The sequence below is a fragment of the Cygnus atratus genome, chromosome 20 (assembly GCF_013377495.2).
Source record: "Cygnus atratus isolate AKBS03 ecotype Queensland, Australia chromosome 20, CAtr_DNAZoo_HiC_assembly, whole genome shotgun sequence".
Lineage (NCBI taxonomy): Eukaryota > Metazoa > Chordata > Aves > Anseriformes > Anatidae > Cygnus > Cygnus atratus.
Genome location: NC_066381.1, coordinates 6,613,721 through 6,631,918, shown reverse-complemented (window position 1 = coordinate 6,631,918; position 18,198 = coordinate 6,613,721). Strand labels below are relative to the sequence as shown.

The following is an 18,198-nucleotide window of genomic DNA, read 5'->3' as shown; positions in this document are numbered from 1 at the left end:
GCTGCTCCGCCGTGCTCCAGAGCCGTGGGGCAAAGGGGCAGCTCCTCATGGACACCAGGAGCAGATCAGCCCCAGTTTCCTCTCTTCCCTGCTTTCTTCCCAGTTTATAGGCTAAAAAAAACCTACAGAAGTGGTTTTAAAAGTAGGAGTGAGCGGTGTGGTACGAGGCAGCCCGGCTGGCTGCAGTGCCCTGTGCTTGTTGCATGATTCCTCTGTGCTCAGGGCCATCCTGGGATGTGCTCGTTGTCTGTGTTACGGGGCTGTGCCATGGGGATGTGCACAGGCACGGGGATGTGTGATGGGGATGTGTGATGGGGATGTGCACAGGCACGGGGCTGTGCCATGGGGATGTGCACAGACACAGGGATGTGCCATGGGGATGTGCACAGACACGGGGATGTGCCATGGGGATGTGCACAGGCACGGGGCTGTGCCATGGGGACATGCACAGAGCGCTCCAGGGCTGCCCGTGGCCTCGTGCTGGTGCCCCTCTCCCTGCACGTGGGTGCCACCGAGGCAGGTGAGGTGCTGGAGGCGGCTGTGCAGGTCACCCACCAGTGCTGAAGCCGTGGCCAGAAGTAAAACAGGGGCTAACCCCACGAGACTGAGGTTCAGCTAAAAAACGCCTGTGCTTCAACGCGTGGCTGCAGCACGCGATGGCAACAGGTAGAGCCGGGTGAAGGAGGGGGTGCCTGGGTTGGGCTGCAGCCCCCTGGGCGCTGCCTTCACCCCCGCAGCAGCGCAGGAAACAGGTCCTCTCCTCCCAGCCTGCTTGGAGATTGAGCAACGAGCAGCATTTCTCCCATCTGGAACGAGCCGGGTTCCTGCCGGGGCTGCCAGGGGCTCCCCGCGGGTGTGCGCGCTGGCCCCGCGGCGGGCAGGGCGGCGGGCCGGGGCCGGATCCTGCCCGGAGCCGTTCCCCATCCGGGGAGCTGGAAGGCTCGGGGTCGGCGCTGGCTGGCTGGCGGTGAGGGTTAAAAGCCCTCCCGGGTTCGGTGCCAGTGCAGCTGTGTCCGGAGCCCTCCCCGCGGGGCACGTCGGCAGCGGCGCGGGGTGGCGTGCGTTGCCTCATCTCACCTCTCTGGTATTCGCTGCAGCGTTGCAGGCAACTCCCAACGCATTCCAGCCCCGAATTGCTCACGTCTCTCCTCGTTCTCCCAGGGTCTCAGTAGATGTGTGGGCGACGCTGGCTGACTTCTGCAACGTACTGACCACGGTGAATCAGTCGGAGGTGCCCCTGTACAAGGACCCAGATGACGACCTTGCCCTGCTCAGCCTGGAAGAGGATCGGCTGCTCTCGGGCTTCGTTCCCCTGCTGGTCGCCCCCCAGGAGCCCTGCTACGTGGAGAGGACCTCGGACAAGGTCAGCAGTAGGCCAAACATCCCCCCTCGATTCCTCCAGACTTTTATTCTTGGGAAGTTTTCTGTGCAAACGGAACACGATTAAGTCATTGAGAAGGGTGTTAAGGGAAAATATCGACCTTTCAGCCGCTGACATCCAGCTCTGTGTCATGAAAACCCCTCTCGACTTCCTCTGGTGTGTGTGTGCTCGCTGGCATGTTGTATATACGATCATTTCCTCACTTGTTTAAATAGTGCAGCTTGTGTTGGCAGTGCTCTCGGTGCACTCCAAATGGTTTGCATCATGCTTAAAGCACCCTCCCCCTCCCCCCGGCCACAAAACTCTGCCTTAGGAAGGCAGCCAGGACTTTTTTCCTTCTCTAAAGAGGAGAGTGATAAATAGGTGACTAGAGAGAAGCAGACACCATGTGTTAACGTACAAAAGGCTTTTAGGAATATGAAGCATTCCCCACTGCCCCGCTCTCTATTTTCCTTTCTTTGCTCTAGGAGCCCATTCTAGCCTGAACTTTCCTTGGGCTGTTTGTTTTTAGAATAATGAAATCAGTTCCCTTGTTGATGTGGGGTTTTGGGTCTGCTCCCTGCCACCACCTGGCCAGAAGGGACCCGGGGGCTGCCTTCGGATAACGTGCCTGAACCTGATGGGGGGATGGAGGAGGCACAATGGCATTTGTTTTGCACGCCCTCGGAGGCACGGCAGGATGAGAGCGGCTCTCCACGGTTTCCTGCTCGGAGGCAGAACCGCAGCAGCACCAGTGGTGCTGAGCGGGGCAGGCGCTGCGCCAGGAGGAGAAGTGGAGCTGCGGGGACCGGGTTCTGCGGAGAGCCTGCGTGTGACGGGGGCAGCGTGCCTTCCCCTGTGCCACTTCTTCTTGGCGTTTTCCTGAAATGACTGTGAGAAATTGGGGACCTTTGTCACACAGGGACCCGGGAGGTGCGAATTTCTCTTTCGCTTCTCTGTCCGCCCTGCCCCTGCTCACAGCACTGCCCGGGGCAGGGCAGGGGGACCCAGTACAGCTGAAAGCTCTCCCAGTTCAGGGAAGCACTTTAGTCCAGGGAGTCTGTGCATAAAAAAGGGATTTTCAAGGCTCTGTTTGAAGGGGTTAAAATAGACAAACATGCCCCACGCACGCACGTTTGCCAGGTGTGTGCTGCTGGCCGTGGAGGGGTTCTGCTGGGGACAGTCCCTTTCCCAGCTCCCTGCGCAGGGACCCCTTCCCCAGCAGCCCCAGCACTGAGCCTGGTCTGGTGCCCCATAACGTGGTCCTGGTGCCCTGTGCCGTGGGCTGGTGCCCTAAACATGCCAGAGGGGGCCGTTGTTCCCTGCGACCTGGCTCCTCTAACCACACACCGGTTTATTCGGAGTGCCATCTACCTGCCCTGCCAGGCACTTGCGCTCACGTGCGCAAAAGAGGAGAAGCACCTTTGTCCTACAGCCGCACCTGGGCTGCAGAGCTGTTTTGTCACCCTCTTGGCTCGCTGTGACCCTAGTGCTGAATGCAGACACCGTACAGCAGCACCGGTGCGAGCTGGTGTCCGTGGCAGCGCAGCAGCAGCCACCCTGCAGGGTTATCGGGTGTGCTGGTGCCAGCTCAGCCCTGCCTTCCCTCCGCACATCCCAGAGAGAAGGAGCCAGGCTTGGATGTCCCGTCCGTGCCCCCCTACGCTCTTTTTTTTTTCGCCTCCCCAGCGGGTCATGTTTGGTTTGAACGTAGCTGACCTTGTTGCGGCGATCCCACCCAGCACGCCGGGGTGTCAGCTCCTGTTTGTGCAAGTCCTGGAGCCCCTCTGCGCGCTCGGTGCGTGGTGCTGTGTGCTGGTCGCTGCCTGAGCGCCACGCACATCACACCCGGGTGGAGAGGAGGCCACCAGCACCACCAGGACATGCTGAGCAGGAGCAGCAGGTTCGGTGGGGGCCTTTCTCGATCCAGTACTGACTGTTTTTACTGGGAATCTGGCTGGTGACCAGCAGCTGTGCATAGTCACTCTGCAAAGGGCATCAGAGGGGACGAAGGGGGACCGATGGGACAGAGAACTCAGATGCTCGACTTCCAAGAAGGAACTGGAAGAGCTGGGGCGTTTTAGGCTAGAGGAAATTCGGGGAAAACGCAGGCAGCTTGCAGCTACAGAAAAAGCTGTCGTGGAGAGGAGGAGGAGAACAAGCTGTCCTCCAGCTCCATGCTGAAAAACACAGGAAGGAATGGGCATAAATTGCAGCAAAATAGATTAAGATTAGACTCGAGGAAAGGCTTCATACCTGAGGGTAGTTAAGCACTCGAGAGCGGGCTCCTTAGTGCTTCTGCAGAATCTCTTCAGCGTTAAGAGACTTTAAAAAGCAGGCTGGGCGGCTCTCTTAGGTACAGCTTGGGTGGAGCGAACTGCCTTGGAAAAGGAGACAAAGTGACCTCTCCGGACCTCCCTGCCCCATTCTGTGTGATTCAGTAATACCGCGCAAAGGGCCCGGAGTGGCAGCAGCTGGGTGATTACAGTCAGATGATGGCCGTGCTCCACAAATCTTCTCTTTCTGCCGTGTTAACGAAGTGAATTATTTGCCAGTGCAGAAGTGGCGTGTTGTGGAAGGCAGCGCAGAACGAATCGGGAAGGTATGGCTGGGGCATGAACCGGTACGCCTTTCATGGGTGACTGTGAGCAACATACACCAAGGCACTTTCCTACAAAGAAAACCCCAATTCACCTCAACCAGAGGATCCTTAAGTGCAGTCCCTAGTCCCCCATTCTGCTCCCTGCCCTCCTTTCGGTGCGCAGAGCCCAACAAATCTGACTCCCCAGCAGAGGCACCTGGGCTGCTGGCGGCGGAGGGACGCTGTGTCCGTGCTGAGCACGGTGGCACGGGGTGAGCTGTGTCCCCGAGCAGGCACTGCGGTGGCACAGCTCTGTCCGGCGCACACCACATCCAGTCGTGTTGCAGGAACCTTCCCACTTGTGTGCTCCTTGTTGGCTGCTGATTGACCAGGCTGCAAGAGGTGAGAATTGGTGTTCCTGTGCAGCAAGAGCTCTCTTTTCCATATTGATTTTTCCCTGCTGTTTAGCAAGTTATTCTTCCGCACCCAGTCTCAGGCTTGGCCCAGTTTTCAACCCTATGTTCACGGCAGGTCTTTGCTGGAGACACACAGACTATGCACTGCTCTTTGTACCGCACCCTGTGAATTTCTCGTGAGCTGGGGGGAGGATTTCGGTACACCAGAGTGGCTCTGGGAAGCTCGCTGTGATGCCTTTCCTGTCACTTGCATGGCTGAGAAGAGCCCATCCACTCTCTGCAGCAAGGATAATGTCTCACCTTCCGTGCTGATGCTCCAAATGGTTACCCCATGCTTTTAAACTATAGTTTCTTAATGGATTTTGGAAAAATTCAGAGGAAGGGAATCTGTTTAAAGGCAAAGCTGGAGTGCATTGGGCTTAAAATGGTGTTGGGTTATTGGCTCCACCAAGAGGATGGTTGTTTTGTGAGCTCTAAAGGACAAACACTGCGCTTCCCCCTTCTTTTTGTTTTCCGTGACCCATTTAGCAGATGGAGTGCAGAATTCAGCCAGAGTTTCTCAGCAAGTTTCTGAGCGTTTGGCCTGGCTCTTATTTTGAGTGAAAATGTTCTGACTCCGTTCGTTGCCATGAAGCTGTGTGTCAGGATTCCTGCTGGAGCCAGTGTGATGCTTCGAGCTTCCCATCGTCTCCTGCACTGTCATTGAAGCTGTAACCAACAAAAGCTGGCTCCGGGGTGAACATAACTTGGTGATGTTTTCCTGGGCGTATGTTGGGCAGATAGCCACTGCAGCTTGTGTGATGGAACACCACCGAACGTACCAGTCAACGGCAAACTATGCAGCCTGGTGCCTGGGCTGTCAGACCGTCTGCAGCGCTCGCAGCCGAAGGAAACGCTGCCAGGGATGGGAGCCCGGGGTAAAAGACCTCCGGCTCAGCCAGCGTCGGACCCGGGGTGAGAGCAGGGAGCAGCGGCGGGGCTGAGTGAGGCTGCAGGGAGAGGGAAGGTGACGACTGGGGGTTGACCAGGCGGTGCGTGGTGCTGCTGAAGGGGGCTCTTAATGGAAAACACTCGGGTTGCGTCGAGGTTAAAGCAAATCCTGGTGGTGGTGCATCTGAGATGCGTGGGGGTCTGTTTTTCTGCACTAATTGCCACGTTCCTGGGAAGCTGGGGCACGTCCTGCTTTCCTCAGCTCTCCTGCTGGTGTCTCACGAGCATCCTGCCCCGTGGAGCTGGTGGCGAGGCTGGAAGAGGGCTGCAGAGCAGGGAGGTCCTTGTCCTTGTTGTCAGTGCTCCTTGTGTGCATCCCTGCAAGCTCCACCTGGGCTTGGCATCCCCACCTGAGACCTGCCCGGCCCACAGGCACCCCTGCACCCTGCAGGGCACGCTCTGCCACGTGTCCCAGCCAGGGAGACACGGAGGAGAAAGTGTTAATGTCCCTTCCCACAATAAACCTCTCTGCATGGGGGGTCCTGAAATCCGAGCCTCTCTCTCCTCCCCCAGCCCTGACACACGTTAATAAAAGGTTTTTAAACGCCAATAAAAAGGCAGCAGCCCCAGCTCACCAGGTCCGGGGCCCAGGGTCCTTGGGAAGGCACTTCACAAATGTGTTTTTTGCATTTTCAGGCTTTTGGCTGGTGAATAAGATTGAGGAGAAATACTCCTTCCCCTGATAACAATACAGTGAGACGCAGGATCAGCAGTGTGTGGATTAAAACCAGACGGTGCATGATTAATACATATGCTTATAGGGCTAGTCACTGTGGTTCCCTCCTCTGAAACAGAAAGGCCCTTTTTTTTTTTTTCCCCCTCGTGTGCATGCTTGTGTGTGGAGTGGGCTGTCTCAGACACTCACCACGCTGCTAGCCCGAGCCCTGCCTCGTCTCAGCGGGCAAACCAAAGCCCTGGATTGGGAGGCTCTGAAAAAACGCGGGCGGTATCGTGCTGTATCAGCCCTGGGCACTGGGTCCTGGGCAGCTCCAGGGCGAGCCGGTCAGCTTTCCACGCTTGGTGTGGTTCTTGTTGCACGAGTTCTTGCCTCCTGCTCTTTGCACTACTCACCTGTCAGTGCAGATGGCCCCAAAGCCAAGCTTTCCTCTCCTCGGAAAGCACAAATCTCTTTCCTCTGTTCCCTCCAGCCCAGGTGGATGGTCCACGTTTTGCCTTCGCTCCAGTTCCCCCACCATTTGGTGAGCTAACAGCCTTTGAGTTAGCTATTCAGGATCCTCTCCTAGTAGGCTTGGCCTAAAATTAGTCCTGTCTTGTTACTCACTTACTTATTTACAGTATTTCAGTCTTCTTAAGACTTTTAAGATATCTCTTGGCAATGTGTAGTAACGTCTGAGGCTTCTTGGAAAGGGAGCCCTGGGTTTAAAAGTCCAGAGCGAGCAGCTATCGGGGCGGCTGGGCTCTGTCCTGCCTCTGAAAACCAGGAGGTTTGTCCTTTCCAAGGCTGAGCGCCTCCTGGGATGCCAGGGATGCAATCCATGTCGGAGTGGCTGCTCTGCGATGATTTTTGGAGGGCTTTCTGCAAGGCAAGAGGAGAGGCAGCAAGACCAGGACTCGGAGCACAAACTCCTCATAAGCTGAGAGAAAACCCCAGTGAGCAAATGTGGCTGTTTGCTCGGCATCCATTCCATATTCCCATTCCATAGCCTTCGAGCATCTCCCCTCCAGCTGGCAGGAGAACGCGCTCAGCCCATGAGAGCGACAGCTTCCAGCCTGGAGCTTGGTCCAGAGAGGAAAAGGGAAACCGTGAGCAGAGACCGGAGCCCCGAGCAGGAGAATCCGAGGAGGAGTCATCCTTGAAAAGCTCCTTCCACTCCTGCCTGCCTCGGCTCCCAGACGAGCAGCCCCGAGGCAGCGCGGTCAGAGACATTTACACCGCGAGCGGTATCTGAGCTCCATCCCGGCCTCCGCTTTCCCTTGCGCGTGCTGCCTTTGGATTGTAACGGGCACTTAGGCTAAATTAGGGGCCGCGTTGGAAGGGGTGATGGAGGAGAGGCTGGGTTCGGTGCCACCAGGAATGTCACCTGCTTGAACTCCTCGTCCATCCCTGGCATTTCCTGGAGCCGCATCCTTGAGGATGTCAAGCAGCGGCCGTGTCACGGAGGCGGGGTGGCAGTGGAAGGTGTTTCGGTGCCTGTTGTGCTGGTGATTGGTTTTTTAAGCGTGCCTTTATAGAAAAGTGCTGCCCCAGTGACTGCTGCTGCGTCTGCCGGAGCTGTGCAGGGCACGATCCGGTCACTTGGCGCTGGGGCTCGCTTGCTGATCGCTCTTTAAGCAGCAAGAGTTTTGAGCCTGTTTTTTAAAGCTGTCTTTCCCCAGCTGAAGGTGAAGGGAACGCGCTGCAAACAAGCATGAGGACACTGAATACAGCCCTGGAGAAATGTGCGATGTGGAATAATAGTTCAGGCTCTTAAAGGGGGGGGGGGGGTGTTTAAAAAAAAAACAACAAAAAAACAACAAAAAACAAGGCTGCAATAAATCTAGCGAGTGGAATCTGAGGGAAATGATCCCATCTGGAAAACTCCAGCGCTGGTGCTGCTGAAGGCTTAGGGAGCGATGCAGATTGCAAAAAGCAAAGCCTGCAGTCTGAGGATGACAGGCCCCGTAATTGATGTCCATTGCAACTGGTACTCTGCCAGCTGATGCTGGCCCCGCTCCAGCGTGCTGTAATTTCGGGGCCAGGTGTGAAGCAGTTTTCTGTTCCGTCTTGTTCCCAAGCACCTACAGAAGCCTCACGCATCTCACTCGAGGGCTGCAGCCCTGTAGGAAACAGCTGTACAGGTAGAGGTGAAAGGAAATGTCGCAGCTGGGCTCGCAGTACTCCCCCGTGCCCTGCCTGGGGCTGCGGCTGGGGGGCCGCTCTCCCCCTGCCGGCTTCGGGGAGGTGGCCGCTGTCACCGGCACACCTGCCTGTCTGTCAGCGAGGTGCTTTGAACGTCGAGGAGCTCCTGGGGAGAACGGGCAGGTCAGAAAGCCCGAATTCAAAGAGAAAGCCCCACGGTGGCGTGCGGCAGCCCTGGGAGCGGGGAAGCCAACGCCGGAGAGCCCCGGGTGCCGGCTGGCAGCAGGAGAGCCCCCAGAGCCCCCAGCTGCTGGCCGAGCATCTCTGCCTCTTCTCCCTCGGGCAACCACGGGGAACTGGCCGAGGGAACAGGAGCAGATCTTGCAGAAAGCACCAAGCCTCGGTTTCGGGAGGTTGAGAACTCATCGAGCTGCCGCAGGAGCTGGTTTCAGTCGCTCTCGAACGCGTGCGTCGTTTCCGCTCTGAGGTCGTTTCGTTTCGGTTTCCACTAATCGAACGGTGCCGTAGGTTGGGAAGCCCTCTGCTGCTGCCCTGACCCCGTACGAGGACGTGTCCCAAGCCCCCTTGCTCTCGTTCTCCTTCCATAAGGCAAATAGGTGCAGTGCGAGACCCGCAGGCGTGTTTGGGGTCCCGTGAGCCTTTCTCACGGTGCTCCTAAGCTGTAGCTGCCCAGCCTCGGTGTGTGGCTCCCACCTGCAGCCCGCAGCCTCTGCTCCTGGAGGCATCGCGTTGGGTTTTGGCTGTGTTAAACGCATGGTGCTTGCTAGGTGACCGAGCAGCCTGAGTATTCTGTGTCGATGAATTGTGCTCTTCGAAGATGGGGAGAGCAGGAGCCAGTGGCTAATCTGCAGCTTTATCAGCAGAGGTTTTCTTTGTCCAGGTCACCGAGCCTATTGTTAAGCCCAAGTGAGCTTCCCCGTGGGCCCCGCCAGGACTGCCCTCATGTTTACGCTGACATTTTAAGACCTCTGTTGACCAGATTTTAATCCGCTCTGTATCCTGTGCACTGCGGTCTCTGGGGCTTTTCGCCGCTTCTCGTCCCAGGCGTGGAGACTGCTCAGGCTGAGGACAACTGCTGCCTGCTGGGCACCGGGCCGGGGAAACAGGGCTGAAGACATTAAATGCTCAAGCCGAGCATTAACAGGTCCCACAGCACACAAGGCAGGCAGGATGCCTACCGGTACATCTAATCCAGCCCCCTCTGCAGACCCGGAGCCCTCCTGCTGTTTTGCCCCCCCCCCGAGCCGTAGTGTGAGAACTGCAGTCTCACCACGAGGTGAGGAGCCACCTGCCAAGGTGTTAAGACCCAGCTAGGCACGTTCTCTGAACGTCTCCGTTAGCAAGCGTGAGAGTGGCTTTGTGGTCTGGACAGGGCGCAGAGGGAAGTATGAGGTGCTGCCTTCCAGGCAGCCCCGTCCCTCGCAGGGTGAGCGGGAAGGAAAGAACCGGCAGCTGCTGGAAACAACCTTTCCTGCCCCTGAGACGCCTTTTCTCTTGCTGGAGGGAGCCGGCAATACCTCGGTGCGTGGGGAAGCCACAGGGAGTTTGCCCAAGTGGCACACGGTGTTTCCATCCCTGCTTTTCCCCAGCCTGAGACCCAGCCCTGCCTCTCCTCCGGGCTCCACGTGCACAGGGCTCTTGAGCTCCGAGGGAGGCAGGCGGGCTGGGTGTGAGCCGTGCATGTGTACCAACATGTGTGCTTCCTCTGCCAGGGCTGCACAGCTTGGCTCCGGTGTCAGCAAAAGGCTTTTTCAAAGCGTTTTCTGGAAGCACGATGCGATCAGCAGTTCAAGGCACAGGCTGACAGAATAAATCAGGCTCGTCCCATGGCTGGTTTCGGTCGGCGTTGGATCTTTCCGTGCGGATCAGATGACATTTGTTGTTGCACATCCTCGCTTTAGTCATCCTCAGGCCAGGTTTATGTAATGAGATGGAAAACTTCTTTGTGTTCGGCCCTTTTGTCCTAAGAGCTGCCTCCAGAAGTTCGGCGAGGGCTCTTGGGAAACGGGAAATGTCCTATTCAAGGAGCTCGCCGACCACGTGTTCCCGGAGCTGGCATCAGACGGAGGTGGCCGAGTGACGTGGGAAGAGAGGGTCAGGACACCGAGTCTGCTCGGCGGCACCTCCTGGCAGGAGCCGGCCCGCGAGGCCCCAGCTGGGTGCACGCCACGTGCAGCCTTCGGTTCCTTCGGGTGCCGAGGCAGGTTGGCCCTGCTTCGGGCACCCTGATGGCACAGAGCCTGCCATGGCTTGGCAGGACTTCGGGCTCAGACAACACGTGGCTACAGCCATAAAAGAGGTACTCACCGCGCCTGTAGTGCACTCAGAATGACATATTAGAGCTGAGACCTCTTGGAATTTGCTGATTAGCCTGTAAGTATATTGAAAGGCCTCATTAAAACGCCATTAATGCTGGATCTCCTCCCAATGAGCCATCTCTTATTGCTACCCAGAGAAACCCTGAGGAAATGGAAAGGCTGCTCCGGCTGGCCAAGCCGTTCCCCGGGCATGAAGCGTGGCCTCGCCTCAGGCAATCTTTGCGGTGCTGCAAGGCTTAATGTGGTGCTTCTGGTACTTCTGGTCATGCCGGAGGGCCCCGGGACTCGCGGTTGCCTTTTTGCCTCGTGCTTTGCCTGGTGGACCACTCTGACATGGCACTTGGTCACGAAACTCAGTCCTCAGCATGATTGTTCAGCTCTGCCCGTGCCATAGCTTCGGAGGGGGGGCCTGTGTTGTGGCACTGCTTCTGCTTTGTCTTCTCCAAGAGGAACGCTGAAAACCTCCCCTATGAAGAAGAGGACGGCTGCGGTATCCACCAGCGCGGCCATTGGAAGGACCTCAGGAAACCTGAAAAAAGGCCCAATTAATAACCCCTCATTGTTATCCTGAATAAGAAAGATCCGCATCCTGGGAAACGTGCCAGAGCGGCCGACTGGGTGGAATGCAGGGAGTGGTCAGCCCAAATACCAGATGGGGATCTACTCTGTCTCTACGGGAGACGGAAGGTGACCTCTGTCATTGAGCTCGCAGCCTGCTCGCCACCGCTCTGCGCGCGGCCGGACCTCGCGTTGTTTTTGCAGATGCCGAAGCCGTGGCGCGGTGCTGGGCCGAGCCTGGGCGAGGATGGAGAGCGAGCCCAACGCCCCCACGCGCTGGAACCGCAGCCCCGCGGTGTCATCGTGGTGCCCCGTCCCCGGCCAGAAGGAGAAGACAGCGCCGTGCTCCCATTTATCGCTTTCTTTCCGTGCTGTCATTGAGGCCGAGGAGCTTCCCAGACATTAATGAACGTATCCCCACAACGCGTTGTGCCGTAAGGAAAAGCAATTTCCTTCTCAGAGATTGGCAACAGAGGTACACGAGGCCGGGGGACTGACCCGGGTCCCACAGGAAGCCTTAGCTGCAGGATGAGAACAAGCCCCCGGTACCCAGAACTTTGGGCCAGCGCCTCAGCCCCAGGCCACCCGTGTCCCTTAGGGTGACAGGGGGGCACTGAGCGAAGGGTCACGGGGAAGCACTGCCATTCTTCCCAACCTTACATTAGTAAGTGCATGCTGCTGGTCTAACTGTATGTGTGGGGGATATTAAAAATGCTGGATATTTAATCCAGATAATTTAATCATTTTATACCCATAGCACATTTGCCTTTAATTTCTTTAAAATAAGGTGAACCCCATAATTTTTTGAAATTAAGAAAATTTGCCCTAACATTTTGCATACTAGCATTTCACACGAAGTGTTTTATCTGCCAAGTAACAAATATTTGGTAAGTTTATATGTGAATAGAGACAATGTTATATATTTCTAGTTATTTTGTTGAAATTATTGCCTGTGCCTGGTCTGCTCAGCTTCTGAGCTGGAGTTACATTTTGTTTTAGTTAGTTTTGGTTTGGTTTTAGTTTTTAGTTAGTGTTGTTTTGTATTTATCTTAAGCATAGATGATGCAATGCTTGTGACAGCACTCCCTGTTGTTGAAGGAACAAGATTCATGGCTATGAATCGAAGGAGTTTGCCACTTCACCTCGGGTCCGGCCCATGGGTGATGTTTCACTTGAGGTGAGCACCAAGCAGAGCTTCCCCAAGCAGTGATGATGTTCCTTTCTGCAACTGACACTGAGCTACCAGCCGCCAGGGATGTGCCACGCTTTGGGTGCTGAAGTCCCTGCTGGAACTTGGGCTTCCTCTCGTAACTCATCCAGATGCTTCCCGAACTCGTACCCACTGCCAACGCATCCTGGTAGCTCCCTTTAGTCCCAGCAACGCTTTTTAGTTCAGCACCCGTCTTCATGGACAAAAAATGGGATTGGCACTTAGCTGCTTTGCTCAGAAGTTGCTCGTTTTCGCAACCGCAGCTGCAGGTTCTTAGGCACGAGCATCCTCGCCGCCTTCCCCATGTTGCCCTCGCGTGATGCTCGGGATCACATCTTGCAGGGACGGACACGGCGCGTTTTGGGTAGCGTGGTGCAGTCTGTAGTACCTGCTGAGTGTGCAGGAGGCCTGGTCGTGTGAGATCGAGGGGGAAATCCATGTAGGAAGGGGTTGTGTGGGTGGGTTTGGCTGTGTCGGAACGGGAGCGAATCTCCGTGCGGATGCGTTGGGTTGTTGTGCCATCGCAGGCGTGCGGACAGAGCGGTTGTTGAACAGGGAAGTGGGCAGCGAGGTGGAAATGCTGGAAGAAGAAGGCGCCAGAGGTCACGGCGAGCTGCTGACCTCTGCCTGGGGAACTGTCCCTCCTGGGCCAGCATTTCTGGAGGCTGCAGGAGGAATCTGGGTGGACTTCAGGATCCATTCGTTCCATTTTTTGTGATGTTCCATTTTTGTGATGGCCTTTTTGTCCCCAATAGGAGAAAGCAGTTCATCTGTCAGGGTGGCACCTCTAGGCTACTTAAGGATGCAAAGCTTGGCTTGGCGGATGCGTGTGTCCCGTGGGGTTTGGACATCCTTCCTCCCATGGCAGGAGCTGAGCATCCCCAGTGCTCCATCTGTGCAGGCAGCAGAGCCCTCACGGTAGCCACTCTGAGCTCCATCTCTGGTCATCCTTTTCAGGATGAAAACCCACCGCTTGGGGGAACAGCTTATTTAAATGAGTTGTTTTATGTGTTTTTTTGTCCAGAACAAAACGTCTTGGGCTGGTGAAATGTGAGGAGAGGAGAGAATTTGCTGGAACTTCGGAGAGACTTAGCGCGTGTGTGCTGCGGGGATATAATTTCTGTCCTGCCAGTGCACGAACCTCTCCTCGCACAAACTGAATCGTTCCTTATTTACCTAAAACCCTCGGTGCCTGCTTTTAGGTAACCTCGGGATACCCGGACGCCGAAGAGGAAGCCCGGTGGGCTGTCACCCCTCGAAGATGCTCTACCTGCTCCCATCCATCCTCAGGCAGTGCCGCCCCTTCCCGCAGGCACCTCTCCCCTGCTGCAGCCCGCGGGTCTCGCGTTCCCTTGGGCAGGAGTCCCGCTTTGCAGCTCTCCCCAGTTTTCACCTCGGTTTCCCCCTTTTTAATAGGAATGCTTGGCCTCTTGCACTTGGGCTCGGGGAGGAGCAGCTCGTTTCTGCAGCTGGCCTGCCGCCAGATGTCATCACTTCAGGCAGTGCCACGCTGCACATCTTCAGCAGTTTGAAATGGAGAGACAGAGGGAGACAGATAAGATCAGCAGCTTTAGGTGATGGCATTGTTTCAAATAAACCATGCATGACCCAAAGCTTCCACTTCAAATGGGGAATGAAATTGCTTCATCCTTTGACAGCTTGCTCCATGAAAGAAATTTATCTTCACTTAATTGCTTTAGATCCCAAGAGGCTGTGTACAGTAATTTCAAGGAGATAATTATATCAAATTAAAAAAATATGTGACTATCCGACTGCTGAGCCTGAACGCGGTGGCCGGAGAGCAGGAAGGAAAGAGGCACCGCGTCCGACTCGTGCTCGCAGGTTATCGCTTCCTTTCCTCCTCATGGTCCCAGGCACGGTGCTGGGGGATCGCCGGAGAGTCCCTCGGGGCCGGGCAGCCCCTGCCACGGTGCTGGGCCGTGCCGGGGGTCCCACCTTGTCACCTTGTCGTGGCAAACCTCGCTAGGCAGGGCTTGGCACCGCCTTCATCCCGCTAGTTCTCCTGCGCAGCGATGCGGCGGAGGAACCCAAAGGCTTGTTGATTTAAAAACATGTATATTTAGAAGCAGAGTGTAAACTTCCTGCCCAGGCTGGGGTTGGATTCTTGACTGTGTTTGAGTTTCCAGCTTTCATTTCCTTTGCCCTCATACTTAACATTGTGTATCTCCCGGAGTGTGCCCCGGCCTAATCTCTCCTTAACCCTCCCTCTCCCCACGTTTCCCTCTCGTTACGGCACACCGGCCCCAGTTTTTGCAGGGAGCAGCGCATCCCCTGAGCGGTCGCTCCTGCGGGTCCCCTCCGTCCCTCGGGAGCTGCCCTCGCACCCCAGCCGGTGGCAGACCCGCGCTGGGGACCACAGCGGGGACACAACTGGCAGCTGCCACCTCTCGGAAGAAGACAAGCTCCTCCATCGCTGGCTGAAATCCTGAAGGGCTTTTCCTTTTCGTGACTCACGGGAAACAAGAGACCGGCCACTTCCAGGAGGGGTGAAGCTCTCCATCACCCGAACCTTCCCCCTCTCCTCCTCCTAGCGCTGCGTGCCCTCGCTGACAGCTCCTGCCCTCCGTCGCTTTACAGCCCCTCTCCCGGGGACAAAGATCGTTCTGTTCCCCCGGGGCTGGGACCGTTTCTGTGTGGGATCCTGCCTGGCCTTTGAAACGGTCGTCAACAAACCTGGGCCAGAAGCGAGCTCCTCCCCAGCCCTGTGATGTGCGGGCTGGGTTTTGAAGTGCGGGGCTGCTTCAGCTGTTCCCAGGAAGTCTGCGGGGGAACCGCGTTTGTACCGGGGAGGTGAAGTCCCCCCGTGTTTCTGGAGGGGATCTGCTCACCGGGCTCTTTGATGTCATCTCAGTTTTTTTGGACTTACATCAAGTAAGGCTGAAAAAAAAAAGAAAAAGAAATGTTTTGGCTCAGCCTAAAACGTGTGCACCTGAGCGAGATGACCTGTGGCTGTCCTGGTGCCTAAGGAAGGATCCCATGGGGGGCTCCGGTCCCAAGAGCAGGATTCGGCCACCCACCCACAGCCTGGCTCCCGCAGGTGTCTTGAACAGGGTGGCAGAAGAGTTTTCTCTTGAAAAATGCCTCCTGAAGGCAGTCCTGCGACACGGCCCCGTCCCCACGTGCTGCTCAGGTGCTGCTGGTGGTTCCTCGCGTCCCACACAGACGTGGCCCCTCCAAGGGCTACGGGGTGAGCGTGTGGTTGGGTTCACATGTGCCAAGCTGAACAGCAGCTCCCTCTCCTCGTGTCTCCAGAGCCTGAGAAATCTTAACTTCCTTAGGATGACTGTCCCCAAATGTCACTGCTTCCTGCCTTGTCCCCTTTCTCAGACCTCGTGGTGTTGCCCCAGGGCTTGCATTTAATTTAGTCGTCTCCTGCCCGGTGTCAGCAGCCTCCAGCAGGTCACACGTCCTCATCTCGCTGCCCGCCCGCTTGATGTTATCTTGTTTGGTGTGAGGTGTGCAGACACAGACACGGCGTGGCACATGGCAGCGGTTAGAGGCATCCGCTGCTGTGACCCCTGCAGCCTGGGGAGCCTCTGCCCCCTGTGTCCTCTGGCTGGGAGCGACCCAAGGTTTTGAGTTTTGAGGCCAGAGTCTGAAGTTTTGAGCCCTTAGTCCCGAGCTCAGAGAAGGGAGGAGGGACCAGGTTTATGGCAGTTTGGTTCCCTGAAGCAGGGAGACCACGTTCCTCCAGCAGTGTGTATGTAATGCTCATACACCGTGCTGTGCCGGCCCAGCTAGGGAGCTGGAGGGGGTGCAGGGGCGAGGACAGGGAGAAGTGGGGCTCACACGGAGGCGAGGCACCAGCCCTGCGTGGCACTGCACCGCCGCAGTCCCTGAGCTCGAGCCCAGGGCTCTCGGTGCCTTGGGTTCAGATGTGGCACCTTCTGCCCCTGTGGGGTTTTTCTGTGGTTTCCTGTAAGAGTTTTGTCAGCAGCAGCTGCTCCGTCCCTGTCCTTTTGCCCCTCTCTTTCTTTTCTCGGCTTTGTTCACGTACTTCTCCACTCAAACCCTTCTTGTAGCTGTTAGTGAAGAACACATCACCTAAAGCCGTTTGAAATCCGCTCGCTGCTCTTCGTATCGTTTCAAAGGCTGGCTGCCCTGACAGCCAGAGCAAGGAGCCTTGGGGGACAGGCTGCCAGGAGGTGGGCAACCTGGAGCAGAAATGGGCAGACGAGCACTCGGGGAACCGCGACCGAGAGCAGCTCCCATCTGCCTCGAAGCCGCGGCTCGCAGCGCGGTCGGCATTTTGTTGCAGAGGCCACGAGCGAACGAGTTAATGATGATCCCAGATGGCTCCGGGAGCTTGCCTCCTGCCACCCCTTCCCGTTCCCCCAGGATCTCAGATGGTGGCGGGAGATGAAGTAAAATTCTCGGGTTTGTTGCAAAGTTCATCGCTCTCCCGAAATCGTGCTGGAACTTGCGCGCGCTGCGCTGGCAGCTTCAAGGGGATGCTACCTGGTAATTAATTAGTTGTCAAGAGACAGCCCAGAGGTTCCAAGGCTTTATATTCTCGCTAATAGAAATTGTTGCTCTGATTACATTTTTCCCCCCTTGGCTGGAGGGCTGAGGAGCGCGGAGCTGTGGTCCGTGGGCAGCTGGAGCAGGCTGCCTGTCCTTCGCTGGGGCTGCGCTCAGCGTGCTCGCACACGCTGCGGCGAGCGGGAGCCTGGGGGGAGCCCAGGCTGAGCCCTGCCTTTGCCAGCCAATTCTGCTCACATTTCTCATCCCGCACCTCCCTTGCCTTCGCAGGGGAACCCTGCCATGCTTCCCCGGCCCCTCGGGGTCTTTTGGTGTCATCGCTGCCATCAGCCCTGCCACCAGAGCCCCTCCGCACCCGAGCAGAGGTGCTTCGGTTTCTTCTCAGGGCCATTTTTCTGGGCAAACTTAGAGAAACGTGCAGTGTCTGCAGTGATCCCGAGAGCTTCTTTCAACCTCGCTTCTCTTGTCTTCTCTCCATTATATCTCTGTAGAAATGAGCAGGTTTAGGTCTCTTCTCACAGGCAGAAGAGTTACCGTGGAGTTGCAGGAGAGGTGCTGGGTTCTTGGGTCCTGTGTCAGGGCTTCTGCAGACACAAACTGAGCTGGCGCTGGGTTATCCAATGGTTTGTTAAATGAGCACTTACATTTTCCTGCACTATTTTCTGTTTTTTCCCACCTTTTGCCGAGATTATTTGCTAACAACTCCCTGTTTTCCCTCTCCCCTCCTCTGGCCGTGCTCCCCACCAGCCCCAGCAGCCTGACACCTTGAGCAGCTATCACTCTTAGCATCACTGCAGCCAAACCCCGCCATCCCTCCAGAGCCTCCCTTATCACGTCTCCGCTCAGCACCACCACCCAGCTCTGGGACACGTCGCCCTGCTCCCTCTGCAGCAGGACACGGTCCTTTTTGTCACGTCTCCATCAGCATCGTACCAAAAATCAAACCTTCGTGTGGCTGCAAGGAGCGCCTGTCCGGGAACGAGTCTGGAGGTCTGGAGACCTACAGGAGGTGCCGGTGGCTACCAGCTGTAGTGACCAGGTATGCTGGCAGGGGCAGACCTCTCTGTTGATGCACTGCTCTGCCTCAGCTCAAGGAGGAGCTCAGCACGGAGCTCGTCCCCACGTGTCCAGGAGAGACTCCAGCTTGCTGCCCTGGCTGGGCTCATGCCCTGGGGCTGGGTGCGGCAAAAAATGGGTGCTGGGCACACAACGGGAGGAGCAGCACAGCTCTTCTCCTGCCAAATATGTGCTGCAGAGAAGAACCCACGGGCAGGAGAGCTGTGGCTCTCCGTAGCCTCTCGGGGAGCAGCTCTGCCCCGGCTGATCCCAGGAAACATCCCTGTGGATGCTGTAAATAGGGCGCAGCGAGCGGCGCTGCTCTGCCGGATGCTCTCACGCCGGCTGTGCCGTGCCTTCCTTTCCCTTCCCTTCCCACCCCCGG

At 56.8% G+C, this 18,198-nt stretch overlaps 1 protein-coding gene across 1 annotated transcript in view; it reads left to right on the top strand.

The window, feature by feature from the left end:
* The window catches only part of SMG6 (SMG6 nonsense mediated mRNA decay factor), a 109,127-nt gene that overhangs the window by 60,197 nt on the left and 30,732 nt on the right, over positions 1–18,198 (top strand). The window contains 1 exon segment of the mRNA XM_035561099.2: positions 1,162–1,363. Coding sequence (XP_035416992.1) covers positions 1,162–1,363 — 202 coding nt within the window.